We start from the raw sequence: 26,181 nt of genomic DNA, 5'->3' as shown, positions 1-26,181 counted from the left end.
GTGTTCAGATTCCAAAACACCGTAAAAGGTGGTGTTTGGATCTGGGGTCTGGGTTCCAGCCCATCTCTAGTTTCAATTTTCACAGGTCATGTCACTTCTGGCTAGCCATGCACCCCTCTGTCTTACAGTTCCAATAAACAAAGGAGCGTGATTTTTCAAGTTACTTTGAAGAAGTGATCTGTTACAAATTACTGGATCTGAAAAGCAATAATCAGTGCTTATTAGTGATTATTTGTTCTCAAAAGTAATAGACTTCTGAGTATTTTTAGATTACTTCTGCAGTTCGCCTGTGAATCATACAACCAGGCTGTGGCTGTAATGAGCATTGTGAAATCATCGCTCAAGTTCAGAACACGAGTGACAGGTTTTCCAAAGGAAAAAATTATTGAGAGTTATTAGAGTTCTTTTCAGGCTGAAAAGGAATCAGATTATTTCCCAGGATTACATTTTAAAAACAGTAGCCTGTTACCCTTGTCAGTTACTTTTATGGTGCTGACAAAGAGGGAATGTGGTATGCGCATATTGTTTCATATTGCTATGGTGGCTTTGGAAGTGACCTTACAGCCGAGATAGCATTACATTTTTCAGTTAAAACCATTTAAAAATCCCTTTGTCAGGCATGATCAAAACCAAAATATCACCATTTACTATGAGGTTCATAGGTCCAGATTTAAGTTCCTGAAAAGATACAAGTAAATCTATGTAGCAGTTTGAAGCAATTTTTAGAGGTAGTCTAACATTTTTTGGACCTTTATGACTTACAGAGGGCTTTGTTTTAACACTTAAAGTTTTACTTACATGTATATAAAAACAAAATATTGGCTAATCAAGCAAGTTTGAGTATTTTATAAAAGATAGAAAAGAAAAAAGTTACTAACATTATTCATCATTCGTGTTTCTTTTTTATGCTATGGACGCCATGCCATGTTTGTCAAATGCCAACACAGAATTTTTCACATGCAAAATTAGCTCTTTGGGCACAAGGGCAAACGGTCAGTAGAGTTAAAAGCTTCAAAGAAACTGGGACTCAAGGAGCTCAGAACCACTCCAGGACAAGCCGTTGACCTCTATTCTATTCTATTCTATTCAGGTTCTTGTACTGCCCTTATTACCGCAGTATCTGAGCCTTCCTGTGGTGCATTAAGCAAGGTGACTAACAACTGTCATGTGTGGTTCATTTTCTCGCTCACCCTAGTGACCTATCTTGCTGAATTTAGGAGGCCCCTGGCAACCTGTGCAGAGACGTCTTGCTGATGTGAACCTTTTTAAGTCCACCTTGGGCCATGGCCAGCTCCAATGGAAAGACTCTGATTTCAGGCCGGTTGGGTATGGCCCCTTAGGAGGTGTGTAACAGCCACGCACTTCTCCTGCCGCTGTACAGAATGGGAGGCCCATGGACATCTACTAATTAGATATTTTACGTAGTCCAACTCCACCCACCACTCCTCTAGGGCCAGACCCTGCGTGACATTGAAATCAATGGAAATGAACATCATGTCAGACTCTATCCCATGTTCATTATCTGGGGACTGCCATTATCTAAATACAAAAGAGGGATGGGTAGGCTAGATGGATGAACGGTTAAATTACCATTCCAGTGGTAAACCCCTAATAAACATTTTTAAAGCTTATGTAGCTTTCATGTTTAATGAACCTGTCTACCTGACTTTTGCCCTGGATTGGGAAATGATGAATTCTAGCACAACCTTCTCTTTCGTTATTGTGTTAACACTGCTGTAAAACCCCTCTGCTATTTATCTCTCATTAGAAAAGGCTCCTATTGAACCCATCAGCCCCTCCAAGCATGTAATGCTGACTGGCAGCTGGTTTCCTGTGTCTAGCACTTTCCTTTTAAATTTTGTGCATGTCCTTTTTATACAGCGTATTCTTTAATAACCCCACCTATTGTTTCAGCCTTCCTCTGTAGACATATATATTCCCCTTGATGCCTTTGACACCAGTACCTATGTTCCCTAGGGACTTATTTTTCCTGATTTCCTTCAGACGCAGAGTAGCTTTATTGAAATCCAGAAAATCACTATAGCTCAGGCAGGAGAAGAGTTACGGTCCCTTGGCAGAATCCTAGAAACAAAGGCCCTCATGAACTGGACTACTTTTGCTGCATGCAACAGTGATTCCTTGTCTAATTTTGTGCAGCCGAGAGGATACCAGAATCACCGGGTGTAATTCCATGAGCTGCGTTATGCTGGAGGTCAGACTAAATGTCACGAAGATCCATTCTAGCCCTAAAAATCTATAAGTCCGCGAGACAGATGTTTACGTACCCATGCAATTCTCTAGGGAGATATCGGAGCCAATCCGGATGTCATCGATGGCAATTTCTCCCGAATGTCCTTTGCGTATAACACCCTCAAACACAATCTACAAGCAAATCAGAACAGAAATGTCACCGTTAGGCTTCCACTCACAAGCAGTGCAAGCAGTCCTTGTTCCCCTGGGGGAAAAAGCCGAAAATGTGCTCCCCACTTTTCAGTCACACTTGAGAAGCTAATGGCAAGGGGCCAAATGCTGGTGTCCTTACCCAGTTTTACCAGTCCTCACTGTGGAAAAACTTCCACTGGCAGTGAGAGTTCTGTCTGAGTAGGGACTCAGTAAAAACTCAGGGAGTTCATCATTTGGCCCATCAATTGACAGCTGGATTCCCAACTCGCAGTTTGTTTGAATAAAATGCATTTTTCAGGGACTACAAATCAGGACAACTGACGTGGGGTTTCACTGGTTATCATGGGCTCAGCAGGAGTTAATCGGCATAGTTCCAGTGAAGTCAACGGAGCAACATGGATTTATACCAGCTGAGGAGCTGCCCCATTGAGTGAATACTGGACACAGGACATGATAAAAAAGAGGTTTACTACCTGGAGTAAGTTTAAAGTGATAATAGTTAGCTGTGAAAAATGCTGAGTGAAAATACCTGCATTATTTAAGTAATATTCAGTTAGTTAGTTAATGGCTGTACATCACTTTTAACATGCAAAGTACTACCTAAACGCCAAGTACCCTTATCTGTAAGCACATTGTGTGCACTGGTATTTTATTAAAAAGCCAAACGAACGCACACATACCAGCAATACCTCTCCAGGAATACTGGTACAAAGACCTTTGCTTCATGTTTGTAGCCATCGCTTCCTTTCCACTGATAACTTGAAGCCCAATCCCGCAGTCCTCACACAAGGAAACCTCTCCCTGACCTCAACTGGGAGTTTTGCAGTAGTCGAGACTGCAGGGTCAGACCCTAAGTTCCACGGGGTGGGAACCATGTTTTCCATTCTGTTTTGGACAGTGCTGAGCACAGTGACTCACTAATAAGTAAGAATAGGCAGCACATGTTCCCTGGCTAGCTGGCTGAGTTTTGGCTTGCCTTACCAGCCAGCCGTAGCTGCTCTTTGGTTGGAGAAGAGATTGATACACTGTTCTGCAAACCCTTTCATTAACTTCACAATGGGGTGCTGGCGGCGTTGGAAAGTTTTGCAGGACTGGGCACGTGGGTCGTGTCTATGTGGGCCCAATCCTCTTCCCACTGACACAATGGAGGCAGGATCGGGCCCTTAAGTCCATATTATCTGCTTGCCTTGAATGCCTTCTGGTCTCAAGGTGTCACACAGACCTGATTTCACCCTCCCACATCCCCAACATCCAGACTTGGAGCCAAGGTAAGGAAAGTGGTGTTTGCTTTTTTTTCATTCTCTCCTTCAAAGTGGGCTCCCTCTCTCCTACCTCCCCACCTTTCTGCTGGCAGGATTTGTTTGTGTTTGCTCCTTAGGGCTTTGTGTCTCTTAGATTACCTGATAATCATCCAAAAGAAAAGGGAGGAAAATATTTGTAAAAGGGGAGATTTCAGAAATATAAAAGGCAACAGGATGAACAAAGACCTAAGTCTGTTTATAAAGACAGCCACATTCTGAATAACAAATAGAGTGTTATTTAGTTACTATAGCAACATAAGAAATACATTGAAAACAGCTCTGCTCGAGGAGGTTCCCTAATGATGAATGGGCACAGCCCTTTGAAATATTGACATATGTATCACTAAAATCCACTCGAAGCTCAGAACAAATGGCCCTTTATCATCTTACTTGATAGTCCATATCGTAGCTTGGCAGAATGATCCGTCCCTCTTTCCACTCATCCCCTTGGTCTTCCGAGATGATCCACAACAGCTTATTCTCCTGGCTTGCTTCCCGCCACACCTGCAGCATTATCCCATTCCTGCCAGATGCGTGGTACTGGAACACCATGCAGACAGCACTCCTGGGCAAGTAGATCACAGGGCTGATGAGCCGGGTGCGCTGGTCCGCTCTCCTCCCACTGCTCTGCAGCCGCAAGTAGCTTTTACTCTCTGTTCAAGGAGAAAAGAAGTAGAACCTGATCCAGTCACCTGTTAGCATTTGTAATGAATGTTACACCTTCCAGTTCTCAGCAGGAGATGCTAGCAAGCACAGCTGATAACACTTCATAGTTCTCATCCAAAGGAGAAGTTCTCCCATAGGAACCCAAAGTTGTCCCACAGGGTTGATTACATTTCCACCTGTTAATTGGACCAATTTTCAAACCCAGGTAGTTAAGTTAGAGCACTTGGATCTATACCTGGATGCTCAAATGGGAACAAGAGCCCTAAATGGGCCTTTGGGTGCCCATGTTGATTTGAGTACCCACGGGCAAAGTTGGGTGCTCTAACTTAGGTTTGAAAATGAAGCCCACAATATATTCTGTGTGTGATGCTTCATCTCTTGGTTCTTCTAAAGGACGTCAGCTCATATTTTGCTTCATGGGGTATGCTGGTCCTTAGAACTTACACTGTGGACATTAAGGGGCACCCTTTTTGAGTATCATAAGTGGTTGAAACTTACACACAATTGTTTAGTGAGTCGTTTGCTGTATACAGCCAGGTGAACTTCATGTTCAGCTTCGAATAGATCCCCAAACTGGGATTTCCTTTCTATTCGGAACATGAATACTGGGCTTAATTTCTACTGATACTGAATCAAAAAATGGGAAGAAAGAATGAGTGAGTCAGTTCTTGCTGTACATCCAGCATGAACGAGCCCAGAACATAGTCTCAGAGGATTCACAACGCGGATTCCACCAAAATACCACGAGTAGCGCAATCCTGAGGTGTTTCTCATTTTAAAAACAAACAAAAACACTACTGCACATTCATTCAGCACCATCTGATGGCGGGGAGATACACAGGGTGGTAGCTGTTGGGAGGGAGAGATTGGAATAACAAATAAACTGAAAACTTTGTTCCTGCTGTTGGGAAAACTGAGACATATGTCTGTGAAGTGAAAACCAATAGTGACAGAAAAATTCTAGAGAAAAGAATTCTGTGAAAAGATCAGGATTTTACAGGGACTGATACAAAACTAGCCCTGCCAAGAATGTCCACATCGCAAACAATGCAGATAAATCAAGAGCTACTACTGGGAGTTAGAAACGCTGTGCTGTATCAAGCGTAAACTCTGTACTTCTGTGGAGTTTAGTGTCTGGAAGAGAAATACCCACTGTATAAATACAAAGCCTGAGCAGTAAGGGAGATGTCTTTTTCACCAGCAGCCATAGTGTGGTAGGATACCTATAATGTCACTGGAAAGCATAAGCCAAAGATTGACATAATTAGGACACGTTTCAGTGCAGTTATAGTCCGAAAAAATGACTCTACAAGAATGACATTGTGGGGAGGGGAAGGGGGGTTATATTTATTCTGCCTGAAATTTGCTTAGTTTACAAGCTTGAAGTTGATTTTTCTAACCGCCAGCATTGCAAACACATCCTACTATCTGGATATCAAGCTTATCAAGCTGTGTTCTTTGTGATTCTTTTCATCACCAGTGGTAAGTACTTTGCTATCAAAACTGAGCTGACAATTTTGTTGATGATACATGAGGCAGAATAAACCCAGCTCTCAGTTTTTCCATGCTGTAGCTGGATTGGCCCTGAAGTGCAAATAAGGGATCAAACTTGTTTTTGTAAGAAAATAAGCAAATATGACTCAGACAGTATTAAACTCCAGGAGCAGGTGTGTTGAATACAGTAATGCTTTTTTAAAACGCACAAGTCACTTTTCAGACTATAACCATATATCAGTCCCTAGGGAGGGGGAACAGATAGCGGAACGTATAAAGGCCAACCACATCTGATCACACAGGCGAAGTCCACAGATGTAACTGGACTCGGAAATGCATGTAGCAGCAAAAGGCCTTCAGCACAGCACTTGGCTGGGTTTATCTAGACTACTCGATATCTTTATCTAACCCATGGCATTAAAATAAATTCCACTCTAAGCGCTTCTCCTGTAATAGAATATGTGGAAGCCCTGGAATTCTGAAATACATTGAATTTAGAAGGAAAGTGCTACTGCTGATATTTACTGTACTTTACGTGCCAGTTCTTCTGCCTGTCCAATACAAAAATGAACACAGCTACTCTATGGCTGGTATGTGTCATTAGCATACCATGTGACAGCCCTTTTCTCTTTTCCTTCACTCTGACACAGATACCACGACTTAGAGATGTGTAGTTTCCTCTCCCTACTGCACTCCTGCTGTCTTAGCTCCTTTGACCTTGAGGGGTGGGATTTTGAAAAGCTCTTAATTGGCCTAAGTCTGCTCCCATTGAAGTTTTACCACCAACATCAACAAAAGAATTAGCTCAACACTGAGCAATTTGAAAATCACGCCAAATGCATCTCCAGAACTTCAAACAGAGACCTGTAGATTGACTGACTCAGGTTTCAAAACACCAGAAGGCAGATCCCTTCCCTCCTCCCCTGCAAAAAAAAAACAACCCATACAATCAATTTTGTGCTGCTGCTGCATCAGCTAAATGAAGTTAAAGTCAAATTTTGTCTGAACAAAATACTAAACTTTTGTGTACTCCCTGTACATATGATCAAAAAGTAACAGAGACACGTTCATTCCTTGAGAAATTCCACTGACTTCACATGAATTTGTCCACTTTGTCCACTTTAATGCAAACATCAGCAGAGAAAAGTTCAAAGAGTGTTTGCCAAATCCCAGCTGAATGAATATCATTTGAAAAAGTACCATGCTGTTTTCTAGTGGAGGAGGGGTCTAGTGATTCACTACAGAGTGGTAGTGGAGGAGGAGAAGATGCAAGAGATAAACAAGTGGAGGAAGCAAAAAGAACAAGCTGTACTTCACGCATAAGCAGTGATAAGATATAATCAGTGGCCAAGGTCTCCTGAATTCAAATTCTCTTTCTATAATTCACCACCAGCCTTTTCAAAGGAAAAACAAAAACAATCAACCCCAAAAAAAAATACCCTCAAAAGAAAAAAACAAACAGCAAAGTATAATTATCTTGAAGCTAAAACTGCTTCCAAGGCAAGTCACCCAGTCATGAATAAAAACACCACTTGGATTTATGAGTTTTTAGCACTTTCTGAAAATGGAGTATATTTGACTGTATCCTCATCCTCCATGTGTTGCTTGTCTTCTTAGATTTTGTCCTGCCATGAGATCCTTGTGTCCCTGGAGAGACCCATTCAAGTCAACGGGGCTCTGTCTGGTACCAGGGGGCTGTCTGAGTGGATCCAATTGCAGAACTGGTGCCTTGAACTGTAAGCTGTTCGGGGTAGGGATGTCTTCCAGTGTGTTTGTACAGCATCTAGCACAATGGGGCCTTAATCCTAAATGTGGCCTCTGCATACCAAGCTTCCCAAAGCTAGAGTCAACCCTCATTTAGACATCTAAATAAAAGTGGCCTCATCGAGTGAGGTGCTGAGCAACCCTAGCTCCCACTGAAGGTCTTGAAGATGGTCAAAGGCTCTGAAAAACCAGGAGGTTGCACAAATTACATAGTTGCACCTTGATTTGTGCACATGCACACATTGATCTGGCTCTGCATCACGCCACCGCTGGGCCAGGAAAACAGCCTGAGCTAAACAGCCTGGTGAGAATATGTTGACTTCAGTGGAGTTGTGTCTACTTATATAGCAGGGCTGATTTGACCTGTTAAGTCTTCCCATTTCCATCAGTTTGTGTAATCAAAGAATCTTCTGAAATGCTGCCAAAAACAATCCAATATCACTTCAACACAACCTCTTTCAGAGGCGTAGTAGCTTGCTGAAACTCTATGTTCCCTGTGTTTATAAGGACTTTCAGCTGGTCTCTTTTTGGAGTGATAAAGTGCTGTCTTGACCTATTTGAACAATACCAAGTAGTATGAGCCACAGGTGTGCTCATTCTTTGGGCAATTCCACCAACTGCTTCCCTGCAGCTGACAGCGGGTTTTGTTGGGATGTGGTTTTGTGCTTTATAAGGCAGTTTAGAGAGAGACTAGTTGAGCAAAGGCAGACATTACTTGCTATGCCATTTGAACATGAAGCTAGTGGGTCATTCTAATGGCTGGAGGGACCTTAATGAAAAGCCTTGTGAACATGCTGAGACCAACTAAACAAGGCCACCGCCGAGCTAATTGCTGACTCAGCATGTCTGAGCCTCGCTGTTCCAGTCGTTGATATTTCTGACAGTTAATGGAAGTCTTGCAGCGCAGAGAAGACACCTGAAAGAAAATCTCTTGTGTGGCTAAAACATGTGAAGAAAGACTGTACAGGAGATCTGATCAATCCTTTCAGGATCAAAAAATGCATTTCAGCCACTTCCCTAGATCTTTGCTTCAAAGCATCTGTTCTTGCTAATGACACAGTCGATAAGGCTCCCACAGAACTGGCATCGGAGGTTCAAGAGGCCAGCTCACAGGACAAATACGTTCAGGCATCTTAGCCTGCTGCTGTTTCTGCAAATGGTGCTTCTGTCATTTTCCATGGAGATTTATGGATGCATCTGGATTTAGTAGAGCAAGAGCAGCGTGAACATGCAACCATCACCGACCAGACCACAGCATAATCAATTATATGTGTACCTTAGTGAGCCCCAGATCAATCACAAGACTGATCCTCCAAACAAACCATCTGGAAATCCAAACAAACCATCTGCCCAACACGCACTTCTTTTGGTTAGCACCTTTCCCTCCTACTAGCCAGCCATCTGAGAGAGTATTAGGTGCAGCAGGGGATGAAGTCTCACAGTCCAGGTCATGCTTAAATCATGAGTTGGTACAGCAGCTTATCTCACAAGGTCAATCTATCTGTACTTGGTTCCTGAATACACAACAATTGGCTCCCAAGAAAAACAGATACAATGACAGGTCACAGCAGCACATCTGGAGGTGTTCCAACAGAACACGTTGGGTCAGATATAGACAGTCAATTACCACAATTCTCAGTCAAAGGCCATAGAGTTTCCTCTTCACTGGACATTGTTGACTTACAGTTGCTACTCTTATGCAGGTTTCAGAGGAACAGCCGTGTTAGTCTGTATTCGCAAAAAGAAAAGGAGTACTTGTGGCACCTTAGAGACTAACCAATTTATTTGAGCATGAGCTTTCGTGAGCTACAGCTCACTTAAGTGAGCTGTAGCTCACGAAAGCTCATGCTCAAATAAATTGGTTAGTCTCTAAGGTGCCACAAGTACTCCTTTTCTTTTTACTCTTATGCAGGATCTTTGCATTCACCTAGACCTCTTTCACAAGTCACTGCACTGACCATTATTGCAAAGCCAATTCCTCTGGGACTTTCAGTGAAAGCACAACACCACACCACACCAACACCTGCCTCCTATTGGCTAAAGTGAATACATTCTCCCGCTCTTTCAGGTCATCATGTCCTGCTGCTACCTGCACAGCTTTGCTGTCTGTGATTTCCATCACTACGTCATATTCACAACTACCACTTCCATCTGTATCTACGCATCTATATCTAGCTCCTGCTCTTCCAAGCTTGCGGTAAATGGTCCAGTGGAGGGGGCACTGATCTGAGGTTTAATTCCCAGCTAGGCTACTGACCTGCTGCGTGACCCTGTACCTACCTCTTAATTCTGCAGGGGTGTTGGTAAGCTAAAAATACATACTGACTGTGGGGTTCTCCAATATGGTGATGAGGGCCATACGAATTCTGGTTGTGGATGCTCAGTGCTTCAGATGCTCAAGTAGTAGTTAGAGCCAGATGTTTATGATAAATGTTCTGCTCAATATTTGCATGAGGACCACTTACAAACCAATGGAAATGGCGCACTTTTGTATGAATCGGATGTGTGTGTACCCAGGCTCCCACACACTGATCTGTGTGTCTCCACACTTTTATGCATGCACAACGAAAGACATCAGCCCACAAATAAAGGTGTTACATGCACAATCTGGGCATCAGTTTTTGTTTACACATGTTGGGCACACACACTTTTCAAAACCTGCCCCTGGGAGTCACCAGCCAGTGAGCCATTTTCATGAATCCATGGGACGAGCCAGTCCACTACCTAACATTTTAAAAAATCCGCTTTGCTTTCCAAAGAATACTCCCGCCCAGTTTTACAGGCAACATGTGGGCGTTTGTACGTGGCGCCAATCACCAGCAAAGGAATGCAAACATCCATGTATAAGCCACGAAAGGAAGACTGGCCTCTGTGTATAAGGCTAGGGCCAAGTACTGCTTTCACTGAAGTTAATGGGAGTTTTGCCAGTCCTTCAGGGTCAAATTGTGACCCTGGCTGTGCTGCAGTGCAGGAGGGTAAGAGACATAAGAACTCCCTTTCTCCCCAGCTCAGGCTACCGGCATTGCAGAGGGAAGGGAGGGGACGAAGAACACCCACTGCAAGGCTGCTGCTCTCCCTCTTGTGTATGGGCATGGGGAGTGGCTTGAGCAGCTTAGCTGGTGCACCAGGTGAAGGGATCAGCACCAGGCATAGCGCTGGGAGCAAGGGAAGAATCAGCAATCACACTGTAATTCACTATGTGGTTCAGGGTCTGTTCTTGGGGCGGTGCAGCTACTCGCCTCCCCCTTAGTTGGGGTGTTGGCAAAGCTCGCAAGGATCAGGGTCTATTCACGCAAGTTAGGACTGGACGACTAACTTGGCTCCAACTCAATCAATGGCAAAACTGCCACTGACTTCAAAATGATTGGGCTTGGCCTCAAAGGGTCAAACTGTGTCACCCTTACGAACACTGAGCAGGACATAACACTGCAAATACTCCCCCAAACCTCATTGGGACGCGTCAAGGTATCAGGCTCTATTCAGCACAAATAAGGGTATTACAGTCTGGCCCTATTTGCAGGATTGGCCCAATCCTACTCCATGGAAATTAACAGCAAAGCTTTCATTGATTCAGTGGAGCAGGACTGAGGTCAGAGTGCCTAAATTCTCATGGACTGCAATAAAAATTTAGCCCTTAAAAACCCCAGGGAAATAACACAAGGAGGGTAAAAGGATCACTGGCAGCTTAACTATAGCCCAGTATTTGTGGGGTTTTTTTTTACAAAATGAGCTCTTGCAAAACCTCAGAGCAATGCAAACGTTTCCCCATTGGAAACATTTTTAAACAAATAAACCTTCCCCTGCTGGGTCTGCAACCAAAATATGGCAGCACTTCTGCCCCCCCAAAGTGAAGCAGGCTACAGACCAAAAACCACAGTGAAATTCTCTCCATTGATTTTCATGGCTCAATCTCAGAGAAAGTACAACAATGGGGAAAAGATACATAATAAAAATCCTACCCATTAGTTTTGTAGAGTCACAGGTGTGGTTAGCAATGGTTGATTCATACAGGTGCTTATTTCCCATACATAGGTCTGAACAGCCTTTGCTCACTTGGATAGATAGGAGTGCACATATAAGGGAGGGACGATGGAGCCCTAGGATTTCTAAACTGACAGTGTTCTTGTAATATCTTCTAATCATTTCCTTAACAACCGTAAAAATGTCCAAACATCCGTGGTCCAGATTCTCAGCTGGTGTATTCCGCTGATGGCAATTGAACAAGACCGATTTATACGAGCTGGAAATATGATGCCGGTATCTTTTAGACTCCTGGCAGTCAATGATGATGATGACTTTGGCAGGGCTCGTCAGCACCTACCCGTCTCAAGACACCCAGCTTAACAACTGGAATAAGTGGGTTTATCTTCAGGTCCCTCAAGGCCTGGATCCTACCCCACTGACAACAATGGGAGTTTTGCCATTGACTTCCGGGGGAGCAGGATCAGAACCTCATTGAAACCTGATCATGTTGCAAATTGTGGTAAATTCCATCAAGGCAGCTAACAGGGGAAATCTGGGAAGCATGTGAAAATCCATAGAGAAAAAACTGCAATCCCTTTTCGGGGCACGACAGTGGAAGAAACTGGGTTCCTTTGCCCCACAAAAGGGCAAATAGCAGCTGGAGTAAGAACGGGCTTCTGCTGAGTTGAGCAGCTTGGCTCCACTTTCGCCAATAGGGGTAGCTGAATTTGTCACGGGAGGTTTTAAGGGATGACACGGAGACCATCCATGTCGCTAAAAGCACTAGGAACATGGTGCTGATAAAAGAAACGCCAAGGTGCCTGCGAGAGTATCTTGGAAATAAAACTAGTGGAATGAAAGCAGAGGGTGTCTTGGCAGTCTCAAGGAGCCATTACCCATGCCAAAGAAGAGAAATAATTGTGAGCACACACACAAAATGCAATGGGAAGATATCTAAGGAATCTGAGCTCGTCTTTCGACAGACTTTTCTAATCAAATGCCTTTCAGATGATATTTCGGCACAGCCACTTCCTCCTTCCCATGCTCACTCAGCCAAGGCCCCTCCTTTTAATTTAATTTTTTTGTTTTGCCATCTGATGAAGAAATAGAAACACATTCCACATACCTCTTAAAGGCACAGTGCATTTCTTTCTCTCAAGAGTTCTAGGTTAGCACGTTAAAAATTTAAGGATCTCCAACAACTTTGAACCCCCCATTAGCATGTGCCCTGCTCCTAAACTAAGCACAGCTGCTCTCCTTCACCCAACTGCTCACCCTTTGTAGGAGCAGGGGTTCATAAGGAAAGACCACCCTGAACAGAAAGGACTTTTTATCCTTTCTTGCCTGGTGTCTGACGATGAGTTTTATAAGTAGAAGCAAAATGCCGGAGGGGGTGACTAGAAAACCATCAGAGGAATGAAGGAGTGTGAATTAACAATATAGGTATTCTGCTCCCAGTCAGCAGGCTACAAGAGGCTCTTTTTAACATTACAGGTCTCTTTTTAAAGCTGGAAAAAGCAAATAGTTGTTTCCCTTTGTGTTGTGTTTTCCTTCCTAATTTTTTAAAGCGGGAACAAAGTTAGACCCAATGGTCCTTTTTTGTATAAATCCCTTTATATTTCTTCAATGCAGTGAAAAGCCAGACATGCTCACAGCCAGGTGGCTCATATATGATCGTGTCTGACATTCTTCTCAAAACAACAGGGTGTAACTGATCAACGTGGCAGGGCCAGCTGTGATTCTAAAGCCACTAGCTCTTCTCACGGTCTCAGCGCTTCAGGTGAGAGTGTGGGCAGAGGGAGAAGAAGGGGCCAGCACCACTTTAGGGAGCCAGCTCGCCTTTCAGTAGCCTTTGTTGTCATGAAGCATTCCAGGCTCAAAAAGAGACCTAGGCTCTATTCACAGTTCTGCCACTGATCTTCTGTGTGATCTTGGGCAAATCACTTCCTCCCTCGATGCCTCTGTTTCCTCTCTGTCTGTCCTGTCTGTTCAGACTGTAAGCTCTTCAGGACACGGACTCTCGTCCTATGTGTCTGTATAGGATCTAGTACAATGGGGCTCCAAACTCCATGGGGGACTCTAGGCACTACTAAAGAGACATCGTCCACCTTGTCTCTCTAATATCCTGGGACCAACAGGGCTACAGCTACACTCTAGCTGCCATTGTAATGCAAACAACAACTACTTAGAGAAATCGGTCTGTGGTGGCCAGCTGCAAAGCTCACTAAATCAAGGGAAAGACTCCCACCGGCTCCAATGGGCTGGGGAACAGGCGCTAAGGGCTAAAGGGACCTGCAATTCAGAAGTAGCAGAGAGAAAGAGAGGCAGGGTAAGAAACTGAAGGACAGAGGAAGAAAACTCCACTAATGTTGCAGACACACAGGGAAGGCCGTATCCTCTGCAGGAGCATCACTCATCCCAGATTGTCCCTGAACAAACACACACGAGTCTTTTAAGAAAAAAAGGTCAATTAATTGTAGGAAGACTCGTGGGAGAGGAAATGAAATGAAAAATTGAGTCTGAGTTATAAAAATAAGTAATTTTTTTTCCTACTTGCAGGAGGCTTATTACATTAATTAAACATTATTACAGCGAATGAGATGGGGAGGGTTATTAAGCTTGGGACTGGCAGTAAGTGTTCTCTCCTGTTGCCTGAGGCCCCAGTGATCTTCAGATATTAATCTTCTCAAGCACTCAAAAGCTGAAGAGATAAACACTCAAAATATGAAAATATGTTTCTCCGTTTTTCACACTGTGACCTGTGTCAAGCCAAAGAATCTGTCAGATGTCCAGAGAGCCTATGCTTAATACAGCACTGACGGGGGTTGCAAGAGATCTGGATGCCTCATCGGTCAATGGGAAAAAGTGTGTGTGTGTATAAGTAAGAGTGTGTGTGTACGCATATGTGTGTTTAAGAGGGAGGTGTGTGTAGAGATGTAGAGGACTCTCATCATTCAATGTATTTCATATATATATGCATTCCTCTTTGGCTTTGCCTGCCAGGTGCTCCCTATGCTGCCTTCCAATTGGCTGTTAGAACTGTCAGTCTGGCCAGTGCCTCTGTTATGTGGCTGACAGGTTGAATGCTTTGGTTTCAACACTCAAATCTATTGGTAAGAGCCAATGGGAGAGGTCAACCTGATCCATCAAATCCTCATGCTCTTTAAATACAGGCATTAAAGTCCTTGTGCCTCCATGTGGCATCTGGAACGGAGATAATGCTGGGTGAAATATTCATCTGTACCTCAAGTTGACTCAATGGGACCCTTGATTTTCCTGCACAAAACTCAGTCCATGTTCATCAAAATTAAGTGAACATAGGTTGAAGTTATTTGGAAGCTGGTGAACCTGCTTTGTACCCCCAACAACACTCCTCCAACGTCATCTCAGGTAAGAAGATGGCACAGGGCCCAGGGCTGGTTCCAAGGTACAGGGATAAGGAACTTCTGCCTCCAAGAAAACTTGCAGGGGTTGTCTCACTTCCTATCTCTGCAAACAAATCTTAGCAAAACCCTTCTTCAGCTAAGCCCTGCAAGGCGCACTCAGCCCTAGTTAGAACACCAAATCCTCTGTTCCCACAACACAGGCCTATGCTGGAACAGATAAAGAGTAAAACTTAAGCAGAATTTTTTGTATCCTTAGGTCCTGGTGAGTTCTATTCCAACAAATGATTTAAGTCTAACCCATGCAACCACAGGGTGCAGAATAGCTGAAGTCAAGCTCTGTCCAGCCATGGAATTATTACGATGTGTGTGCACATAGCAAGAGGGGATGCACACTGTGGGGAGTATTGATGGGCCCACGCGAGGAAATCTGGATCAGGATTTTGATGCAAGTCCAAACATCCCTATATTGGGCGGGCAGGGGGGGCGAGATTCAGCACCAGGCTGCTTGGTTCAAGCCCATCTCTAGTGGAGAGTTAGTGCAATTCAGTGACATGGTTATCGGACCTGTAAATAAGAAAAGAGCCAACAAAGCAGAATATCCAAAGAATTAACAAAGGAAAACATCCACTTCTGCAGAATCTCTGCCACTGTTAAGTAGCGTTGCAATAACCTTTTCCATGGAGAAAATGCCATAGCCGTTCCCCCCTTCCCCTTATAATGTATGAATTGGCTTACCAGGTAAGGACCCAGTGCTTGGTCCTGAATTGCTGAACCAGGTGCTTCTAGAATGGAAAGACCACATATAATCTGTTGCAGGGTCATTAGACCAACCACATAGGTCTTCAGGGAGGTCAAAGTTGCAATTGAATCCTACAGGAAGCTGGGCATCTTATAAAAGGAACATAACAAAATAAAACTTGATTAGAGAACAACCTGCAATAGAGGGATGCTATTTAAAAACTAAAATAGCTGGCAAGTCATAAATACTGAAGAAAGCATGAAATCTCTCTCTCACGGATGCTTTCAACCTATCTCATGTTTCGTCAGCTCTGAGGATCAGCCTTAAGTTCTGCATCATCAAAATGCTCACATCAAGTCCTTCAGCTAATCCACCAAACTAAGCAAATATAAATGCAGGCACCAAATGCTTCCAGGCTCTAATCAGCACCTTCTCTTCATCCCCTGGAGTGGCCAAATATTAAATTCCTTCTTAAATGTCAGAGACGAATGTTTCCCAAGTGCCCTTGTGGTGCAGTGTAGTTCCACCCTGGCTCCAAAAAAAGAAGAATCTCAAGTGCCTCAAAAGCCCAGCTATCGAGTGACAGATCTAAGCATTTGTGCCAGAAGAGAACAGGATGTCTGGAATTATGAATGGTCACCCCTGGGTCAGCATCCACTAATGAAAATGTTACTTATGCAGCTATGGGGCAGCAGTGGTCTAGTGGAATAATCCAAGGGATGAGAGTCAAGAGAGCTAGGTTCTATTCCCAGCTCCACCACTGACTCACTCTGTGACCTTGAGCAAGTCACTTAACCTCTCTGTATCTCAGTTTTCCCATCTATAAAATGAGGACAATGCTTGCCTACCTTTGCACAGTGCTTTGAAATCTCTGGACAGATTTCATTCTCAGCTCAAAGCATCATTATATGAAGTGAACAGAGCCTCGGTAGCAGAACTTTGGACAGGGATAGTTCTTGGGCCACAGGAGGCTTGAAGCTCAGGCCATGTCTACGCTGTGAGTTACTGCGCGGCAAGCTAGTGTGTGAGTCTACCGCATGCCAGCTTGCTGTGCAGTAACATCCGTATGGACACTGCTACAGGGCAAATAAAGTCCCGGAGGAGGCTTAGTCTCAGCAAGAGGAGGCTGCAATGCCATCTGAGCAGGGAAGTCACTGCATGAAGGCTAGAGAAGGGACCTACTCTGAGGGTCTGGTTCTAAAGCAGCACTCTGAGAATGTCAGAGGATACACTCCTGACTGGGAAGCACTGGGGGAGGGGCCAAATATAACAAAGGCTTGTTTGTAGCTTTCCTGAACAAAGAGAAAGTTTTACATCACCACACCCCCAAAGTTAATGACAGTCAGCAAGAGCTCCATGACCCACGCAATAGCCATCAGGTGAGCACTACTGTACAGTGGAAAGAGCCCTTCCCTACCGAGTCCCAGCTCGGAATAAAGCAGTGTGGACATGGCTCCTTTTATTACAACCTAATCTAGCTCCCCAGGAAGAAGGACTCTTTCTGTTAAAGCTCCTGAATCTGATGGTCCAGAGAAATATGCCTCATTGCTTGTGAAGTCGAAGAATGAAAATCACAGCTAAATATGAAGGGAACATCCTGGATACTGGCTCTACACATTAAAATGTATCACCAGGTAGAAAGTACGTCTCACGCTGCACTGCACGGCACTCCTGATTTCTGTGCCTTTAATGAAAAATGGCATCCTGAATTCCAAAGTTACTCCACTGACGTCAGGGGAGTTCAACAGGTGTAACACAGGTGCACCAAGGATCAGGCCCTTTGTGCTGTGTCTGTGACTCACATTTCTAGAACTGAAACATTATGAACGGTGTGAAAGAGTTAACTTGTTTTCAAGATCTCATTAGGTTCCCCTTTTATGTTTCCATCCAGGCCTTAAAGCTGATGGGCCAAAACACTGACAGAAATCTCACCTGGAAGCCTCTTCTAATGCAATTTCTAGTCAAAGTTTACTAATTCATGAGGTCTGAATAAATGTCCATGCTGTTGGGTACTTATCCAAACCCTCAACTCTGAGGGTCAAACTCTGCTTCCAATTACAATGGAGTAAACCCACTGAATTCAGAGGAGTCAGTCCCCTACATATTTATGGTACTTATGTGGTCCCTTTAACGTAGTATATGAGCATCCCACAACCTTTAATGCTTTTATCCTCTCAACACGTGTTTGAGGTAGGACAGGGCTACTATCTCCATGTTACAGATGGGAAACTGAGACATGGAGAGACCACAGGGAATCTGTGGTAGAGCAGGGAATTGAACCCAGGTCTCCCAAGTCCCAGGCTAGTTTTCTTACCACTGTATTGTCCTTCCTTTCTCCCTCACTGTACTATCCTTTCCTGGTATAACAGATCAGACTTTGACCCTGATTCTTACTAATACTATCATTCTACAGGTTTCCAGGACTCAGTCCCACTGAGTAGGAGCCAATGGAAAGACAAGAGTGTTCACTTAACTGTTAACCTATCATTTACTGTGCTAAGGGTGCCTGCGTCTGGTACGTACCATCACCTTCTCCACAGCCATCACCACACTCTGTCGTCTCCTCATCAGTAGGGTATGGAGAGGTGGTCTCCTCACTCTTCAAGGTGGGCTTCAGTGTCTCTGAAGTGGGCTTTACAGCTGCATAAAGAAAATGAAGGAGAACAGGTGATAATGAGCCTCATTCTCAGAGAGCCCAGCAGAGGAAACCACACAGAACTCTTTCTTTCTGAATCTTATAACGAGAGGGCAAGAAAGCAGTAATAATTTTCAGCATGCAACGAATGTCAGCATGGCTTGAATCACTTGTGAGCCTTCTTTTCCTCCAAAAGTGGAAATAGGGAGTTCTCTGAGCTGTGGACCCTGCAGGATAAGGATCTCCTTTAAATCGACAGGCTGTTTTTTATGTATGCATATACTAGCTAGCAGGTTTGTTTTTACGCTGGATAACAGAGATCCCAGACAGCACATTATTTTCTTTCATAAAAACATAAAAACATATTCCCACCAGTTGTGCCAGTCTTATAAAAACAAGTCACTCAACACCACAAATGATGTAACCACAAACGGACCCAGAGAATCCCTAGCACGCTCTGGCTCAAAGCAGAAAGTGTCTGGTTTCATGCTCCACCTTCCTGACAATTTAAAGTGGCTCTGTACCATTTCCTTCTCTTCCATATAGGCTCTGGGAACCTAGCTAAAAGCAGGTGGCAAGGAAATTTAAGCAAGAAGATATTAAGATCAACAGTACATGACATTAAGCTCCATCTTCCTCTCCATTTACATGGGGAACAGAGCAGTCAGCAGAGTCCACTGTTCTTCCCAGTTTTAAAAAGGTTTCTTTGCTCTATTACCTGTGATTAGGATTCTTTATCAGCACCCTTCAGGATATTACTTAATAAAGCCAGAAGCTGAAGGAAATGGCTAAATACATTGAATATTTTCCATACACTGCTTCCCAGCTTCTGTGATTGAACATATTGCATATAAACTCTTGGGTTCCTTTTTTGCTTTCAGCTGCCTTTTATTCACAGTAAAATACTGAACAACCTCAAAGCCTCCTAATATTAAAGTCCAAATTTGTTACTACCCCATAAAACTCCAAATGTTACCGAGAAGCAAATTGCAAGCAGCAAGGCCCAAAAACAGTCATTAAAAAAAACCCTTAAAAAACATCAGCTGAAGGCAACACGTCAAAAGCCGCAAGTTACTTCCACTCGGTATGTGTTTTTGTTGTTGCTGTTCCTGGGCTTTGAGATTTATAGTAGAAATGTGACAACGGGAAAGGACCTTGAAAGGCAAAGTACCATATGCAGTCCAGATGCTCGGCTGGTGTAAATTCGTATCGTTCCACTGCCCAGCACAGCACGTAGCAATGACTATGCAAGCATGACAAGATGGTGAGATGAGATAACGAAAATCGCAGGGCCAAAGTGGGGTGTGACTGGAAAGTGAGAAGGAGAAGGTCTCTCTTCCACCCGGCAGTGTCCGTGCAGCGAGAGGTACCTGCTGATCATGCTGCAGAGTTGTTGGGCAATTGAAACCAGATGTGTGGAACTTCAAAGGAGAGAAGAAAAGTCACAAGCTAATGTTCATCAATCTTCAATCTTCAGAGGAAAAATGTTAGCAGGTCTTTGATATGAGCCAGCTGTTGACCGGTCACTTCAACTTTTTTCTAGCTACCTGCCAACAACCCGTTTTTGAGCCTAGTTGCTATTAGTTACCTGTTTGAATTGATAGTCACTGGCCATTGATAGAAACAGTGGCAGTTGGGCAGGGTCCACGCTACAACTTGTAACCCTATTTGAAAACATTTTAAATCGTCGTGTTTTAACCACGCTCCTGACCTTGTTCCCAAGTAAGTGCTACAGCCTTGGGCTTCACAGACAGCCTTAAGCACAGTTTGGTAATATGTTTGGGTCTCGCCTACAGAACAGAGCCATGTCTTAAGCCTTGGCTACACAAATGAGTAGATTGCAGCACGCTGGGGGGTGAATCTACCCCACGCTACCTTGTTGCAGACTAACTATGTGCACCCTGCTGACAGCTGTTAGAGCCCTTTGATCTAGTCCTCTTTGAAACAGGACTAGCTCCAAGGATCAGCGGCATGCACATGGATAGCCAGACCGAGGCAGGGTAGCACAGGGTGGAGTCACACCCCAGCTTCTCACACTGTAATTGTTTGTGTAGATAAGCCTTTATTTACACCAAGGGATTGCTACATTGTAACCCATTGGGTTTTGTAGTTTACATGAAACCACAGGTACTGTCCGCTCCCCAGATTGCTTGTTAACACAGTTGTAACAAGATTTGCCCCCACACTTCCAGAATTACAAACCATGCTACCATTACAGGGATGAATTCTTGTAAATAAATTAAGTTAAGCTCATTTATGGCCAGCAGGTTTTCCTTTTAAAAGTTGCAAACTACAAATGACTAGACAGTCATGTTGGGAAATGATGGTCAAGGACACTACTTGGAAAAACTGTGCTTGACGATCCCTTTTTAACATGGTTGTTGCTAGCACAAGTTCAAAGCTCGCTGTGGACAGAGCCATACAGGTGAACTTACACAAAAAGCATAAAGGATTGAGACAGCTGCACTGTAGAGTATGGCCTGGATTCTTTGCTGCAACAGAGTAAGCTGTGGTGGGAGGCGGGAGAGACATCATGGAGTCAATTCTCTGCCTGGCTTAGCACAAGTAAGAGTAGCCTGGGGGCTGCTCTAAGCTACACCAGCTGGCAATGGTCCCCAAGGGACTGTCTGTCATCTGGGGATAGCAGATAGCTGCAGAGGGAAGGAGGCATAGGAGCTTGCTCTACTGACTCTACACCCGTTGGTGACTCCTCCATGCCAGAGAAGGTCTCAAGGGGGATAGCACCAGTTCCTGTTCCCTTGGCATGGTCAGAGCAGCATACAAGTGATGGAGCAGAGGAGAAAATCTGGCCCAGAATGAGTAAATCTTCAGCTAGTCTAAGGCCTGTTCTCTCTTTTCTAGGTGTAAATTGTGGCTGTCTGAGCCTGCTATCTTGGCAGACACACTAGGGATTGTAGCAGGGATCTCCCTAGTTAAAAGCAAGAGTCTCTACAGCTTGCCTCAAAGAGCCAGGCTCTAGCTGGGTGCTATAACAGACTCACATCTACTGTGGATCAGGCAAAGAGGGGGACATGCAACACATGCTGACCTGGGGGGTACACCTAAAAAATTTGCACACACAAAATGCATCACCAGAGCACATCTGAGTATGTGGATGTCTAACTACATAACAGACAAAGACAAAAGTACTCAGATCTGCCTCCAAAATTCAACTGAGGGTGCAATTTACACCTGCCAAAAGGGAGGGCACTCTGCTGAAAACCTGCCCCAGGCTGTGAATCAATGTTTTCAAAATATCATAGTTCTTAAGGCCAGAAGAGACCATTATGATCATGTGGTTTGACCACTGCATATCACAGGCCATAAAACTTCAGCATGAGGTGTCTGCATCAAGCCTGGAATTTCAGTTTGTCATAATGTAGGGTGAGATCCTGGTCCCGCTGAACTCAATGGGAACTTTTGCCACTGATTTCTATGGAGGCAAGATTTCACCCTTACTATTTTTTGTTTTATAATTTGCTGGTAAATGATTGTAACATATTTTGCATACATAATAGAAGAAAGGAGTAGTAAAAACCCAGTGAAAGGCTAGCAGTGGGCTATACATAATTTAAGCTTCTTGGAGCAGGAATTCTTACAAGAAAATGCCTTATACAGATGTTGTTTTACATAGAAACCATACCTCTTTATCACTGACATCTGGAGACCAGATCCAGATTTAAATAGATCATTGTACTATTTAGAAAAACCCAAAAAACACAGGAATATTCCTCTAGGCCAAAGGGACAGCATCAAGCTGAATTCGTTTTTGTTTGTTTGTTTTGGGTTTTTTGCTTTGTTTTTTGTATATTCAGATACAAACCAAGATGGACCATTTCACACTGCGACTCAGAGGACCAAATTTAGCTCTGGTGTAAATGGGCACAACTCCCCATGACCTCAGTGAATTTGTTCTGCAGTTTTCATGGGTCATACCTCTGTATTCAAGGCAAGAGCAGCTGTTCCAGTTATGAAAACAAGGTGGACAAACTTTTGGTTCCCTGGTCCTAGAAGTTCTAGTACTGTCTCAAGACACATCAGCATCAGGATTTCTGTGGTACTCCACGGCAGAGAAAATATTCCTTAGCAGAGATCTAGCAGACAGGACGCTGGGCTGGGAATCAAGTCACCATGGTTCTATTCCTGCCTCTGGCAATGATCTGCTCTGTGACTTGTATAGTCACTTCTGCACCTTGCTGTGCCTCTAATTCCCCCTCCTACCCTTTATCTTGTCTCTTCAGGAGAGAGACTGTTTCTTTCTACATGTTTGTACAATGACTAGCACAAAGTCTTGATCTTGGTTAGGGCCTTTAAACACCTGTGAAGTATAATTAGTAACATTAAAAATGGGAAATGGTCCCCCTTTAGATAGTAAATGAGAATCAGAGATGGACCTGCCCCTAAACCCCACATTCGAATCCTGCAGAACTTTGGGAAAGCTTGGATCTGAGTCCAAACTTTGCAGCGAGATCTGGTCTCAAGCAGAGCACCAAATCTGACCACATTTTAGTATGGAAAAGTTTGGATTTGGCTCATGCTCTAAACTGTAGCTTCATAGCTCAGGTTTACCTCTGCTGAGGTTGCAGAATTAGAACACCACCTCCTGTGGGAATGTAGGGAGAGAGAAATAACTATATCCCACCTACTTTACCATTTCAAGAAATATCACCATGTCTTACTGACCAAGTATAGAAATGAAAGCAAGGTTCATACCTGTCCAATCACAGCCCAACACCTCCAAACGCATCCCAATCCCTGCTGGAGACCACCGTTCTGGGTGAACCCGGATGTACTGTGCAGGAACAGGGTCAAACCTTCGGACTTCAGGGATGTCATAATGCATGTTGCCTTCAAAAAGCTGCAAAGAGAGAGAGGCTAATCTATGCATCATGTATATTATCCATCAACAAACCTGGAACATGAAGCATTCTGACAAACCAATTACTCGTTCATGTTCATTAGAACCTTGTGTTCCACAGTCCAAAATCACTGTCTATTGTCATAAAGCAAAAGAACTTGAAGTACAGTAGATACAACAACGTATCTTTAGCAGTAAGATACAGAAGCATGAGGAGGATTTCCAGACTTGGCACCATCCTACAGTCCATGCATGTACAACAGATAAGGGACAAAAGTGTGAAAATGGGGAAGGAAGTGCAGGAAAACAAGAGGCTACGCTGAAGCAAACTCGTATTGGAAGGCAGCTCAGGTGCAGCCTAGATAGCGCAGATCTGGCAATCTCCTGTAGTACCTGAAACAGACAGTTTTGCTGTACTACACTTGGTCTTATTTCTGATTTGCAGCTCTGTGAGTGAACATATGCTGTCCCCAACTCGGTCTCATGAGCACCACAGAGTCTGTTTCTAACGAAACCATACAACATGCCTCGGCCCAAACTTTATATTGCCCATGCCAGATTCCCATCCAAGCTACACACTGGTGCAAGGCTGGCGTTACTCCACTGGCTTCCAGCACGTATGACATCACATTTTGTCCCTGGCTTTATAGAGAGGCTATTGTCTGGGATCATTTGAATTCTCATTTTTCCCCAGTGTCTAAGCAGTGGTTACTGGCCAAGCATTGCAGACATCTCCCCTTTCGGTTGTCTGTGTACTGGGAACAAATTTAAGTCTATTGTCGTAGCTAGTCCCTCAAAACTCATTTGTGGGATTGGGATTGTTACCATGTTGCAAAAAGTTCAACTCTTTCAAGCCTTCAGGAGGAGAAACATCCACACACATGTGCACAAAGTTCATTAGAATCCAATGACTTAATTCCTTAGAGCGGGGGGGGAGGGGGTCACAATCATCCTGCCTGTCCTGTATGTGCTACATATGGGGGCAGTGGGTGTCCCACATAGATGGGAAAGGGAGGTTCCAGGATTGTCCCCATAGGCAAAAAGAGGTTTGTGGTACAGAAAAGGTGGAGAACATCATGTGTCCTACATCACCCTCTTGTCTCAGGGAGTAAGTAACACTTAGAAGGCATCTTTCTTTAAAAGGTGTATTTAGCCTCTCTGCAGGGATACCATGCCCTTTCCGATGGGTTCCTTCATCCTCCAACTTGTAGGAGCTGGGAGGATTGCTGGGGTAATGGTCACGCCTCCTGGAGGGGAAGGTTCCTCCTGATGTACCAGCAACTCTGCCTGCTTCTACCAGGCACTGGATGGGAGCTCCAGTAAGAGCTCTCCAGTCTCAGGGGCTGGTGCAGGAAATGAAGGGAATCAGACCTCCCCCAGGCAGGGCAGGTATGGCGTGGAACAAGATGGGGATAAAGTCATGAAAGCCTGGGGCTGATGGCCCAATCCGCACACCACCACAGCCCCTACATGCTGTGCTCTCTCTGAGGACTAACCAACCCCACTGTGAAGAAAGACAGGCAAGCGGGGACAGTGAGTGGGGCACAGGCTGGATGTGGAGCTATCCAACCCAATATCATTGTCCTCAAAGGTCCTATTCCGATAGACAGGCCCTACCTTGGGTTGCATAGTTTTGGTGTCCTGTATATACTCCCAGTCCTTTCCATTCATGCTGTAGGCCACTTTAAACTTCTTCACAAAGGATCGAGCCTCTACCATGGTGATGCTGTCTCCTCCTCGGGCCCCTTGGATGACCACTCCTTTCACATTCTTAGGGACTCCTAGGTCCACCTGCAGCCACTCTTCCCCTGGCTGGGCTTGGGGGATTCGTGGGAACCATCCAGAGCGGCTGCTGACCAGGCGGGCCATGCTAGGGGACCAGTCGTACCCTCTGATTGAGGAGGCAGAGATCTGGGAGTCTAAGATAAGGCCGGAAAGCATCCCCAGCATGTTGGAGCAGGGTGAATCTGCATGGAGAGAAAAGGAGCAGGGGAGAGAGGGAAACCATACAATAACATGTTGAAGCGTGTCAGCGTTATGCTAACAGGGCAATGTCGCACTGCACTTAACTGCTAGGTACTGAAATGTCAAAACACTTACACCAGCTGTAATTCCCTTTATTGCAGCCCTCAAAGGCTGCAGGAACCTCTCAACCCGACGTTCAGAACATCTTCGTTCTGTGCAAATCATCCCCTAACTCCAGTGCTGGTTTCTCACCCACATCCACTTCTGAGTCTGTTAAAAACATCTCTTTCATAGCAGAGTCCTGGCTGCTGATCATACGGTCACACCTTCCTTTACAAAAAGTATGTCCTGTCAAAAAGCCTGGATGTGTCCTCCCTCTGCAGGGTCACGCCATCTGCACTGCCAGCTGCTGAGGAGGCTAAGGCAGGCAGAATTAGGGGCAGGGTGTGTATGTGTGACCTGATCTTAAGGAGGACTTCAGAATTAATGTCCTTTGCTCCGCTGTACATAGGAAAGGCTCACACAGACCAAGAGGAACAGGAGTGGGGAGGAAGAAGGGAAAGAACTGGAAATCTCCTAACCTGTGATGCGGCAGCCATAGAGCTCAAGTCTGAGAGCAATCCCATTGTGCCAGACTTGGGGACGGATCCGGACAAACCGAGTCAGCACTGGGGTGTGGATCTTGTTCAGGACCACTTCGGTGACATCAGTGTTAGCTTGAAATACCTGCAATGGGGAGAAAATATCAGGATGTCCTTGGCTAAGCAAAATAATCACCCAAAGCAAAAGGACAGGCAGGGGCTTTCTAAGATGGGCTAGTGCCCTAGCAGCAGGAAGCACTGAGGAGCAGTGCACAGGGAGTTGGACTGGCTAGAGTGGGCAGGGTGCGTGGCCACTGATTCATTGTGTGACCGTGGGGAAGTCGCTTAGGCCAAAAATGGCCTCTGATTTTGGGTGCCCAGTTGAGCCTCATTTCCCACTGGCTTCATCTGGAACAGTGGATGTTT

General features: G+C 44.6%; 1 protein-coding gene across 8 annotated transcripts in view; it reads right to left on the bottom strand.

Moving 5' to 3' along the window:
* NRP2 (neuropilin 2) overlaps positions 1-26,181 on the bottom strand; it is a 122,413-nt gene that overhangs the window by 33,364 nt on the left and 62,868 nt on the right. For all 8 annotated transcript variants that reach the window (XM_073306535.2, XM_073306536.2, XM_073306531.2 and 5 more), the window contains 7 exons: positions 25,756-25,900; positions 24,827-25,176; positions 23,065-23,209; positions 18,240-18,356; positions 15,713-15,865; positions 4,095-4,357; positions 2,286-2,382 (listed from right to left, as the gene is read on the bottom strand). In XM_073306535.2, coding sequence (XP_073162636.1) covers positions 2,286-2,382; positions 4,095-4,357; positions 15,713-15,865; positions 18,240-18,356; positions 23,065-23,209; positions 24,827-25,176; positions 25,756-25,900 — 1,270 coding nt within the window. The remainder of the gene's footprint in view (positions 1-2,285; positions 2,383-4,094; positions 4,358-15,712; positions 15,866-18,239; positions 18,357-23,064; positions 23,210-24,826; positions 25,177-25,755; positions 25,901-26,181) is intronic.

The sequence above is a fragment of the Lepidochelys kempii genome, chromosome 11, assembly GCF_965140285.1.
Source record: "Lepidochelys kempii isolate rLepKem1 chromosome 11, rLepKem1.hap1, whole genome shotgun sequence".
NCBI lineage: Eukaryota > Metazoa > Chordata > Testudines > Cheloniidae > Lepidochelys > Lepidochelys kempii.
Note: the sequence above shows the minus strand (reverse complement) of the source record. Positions and strands in the feature narration are given on the sequence as shown.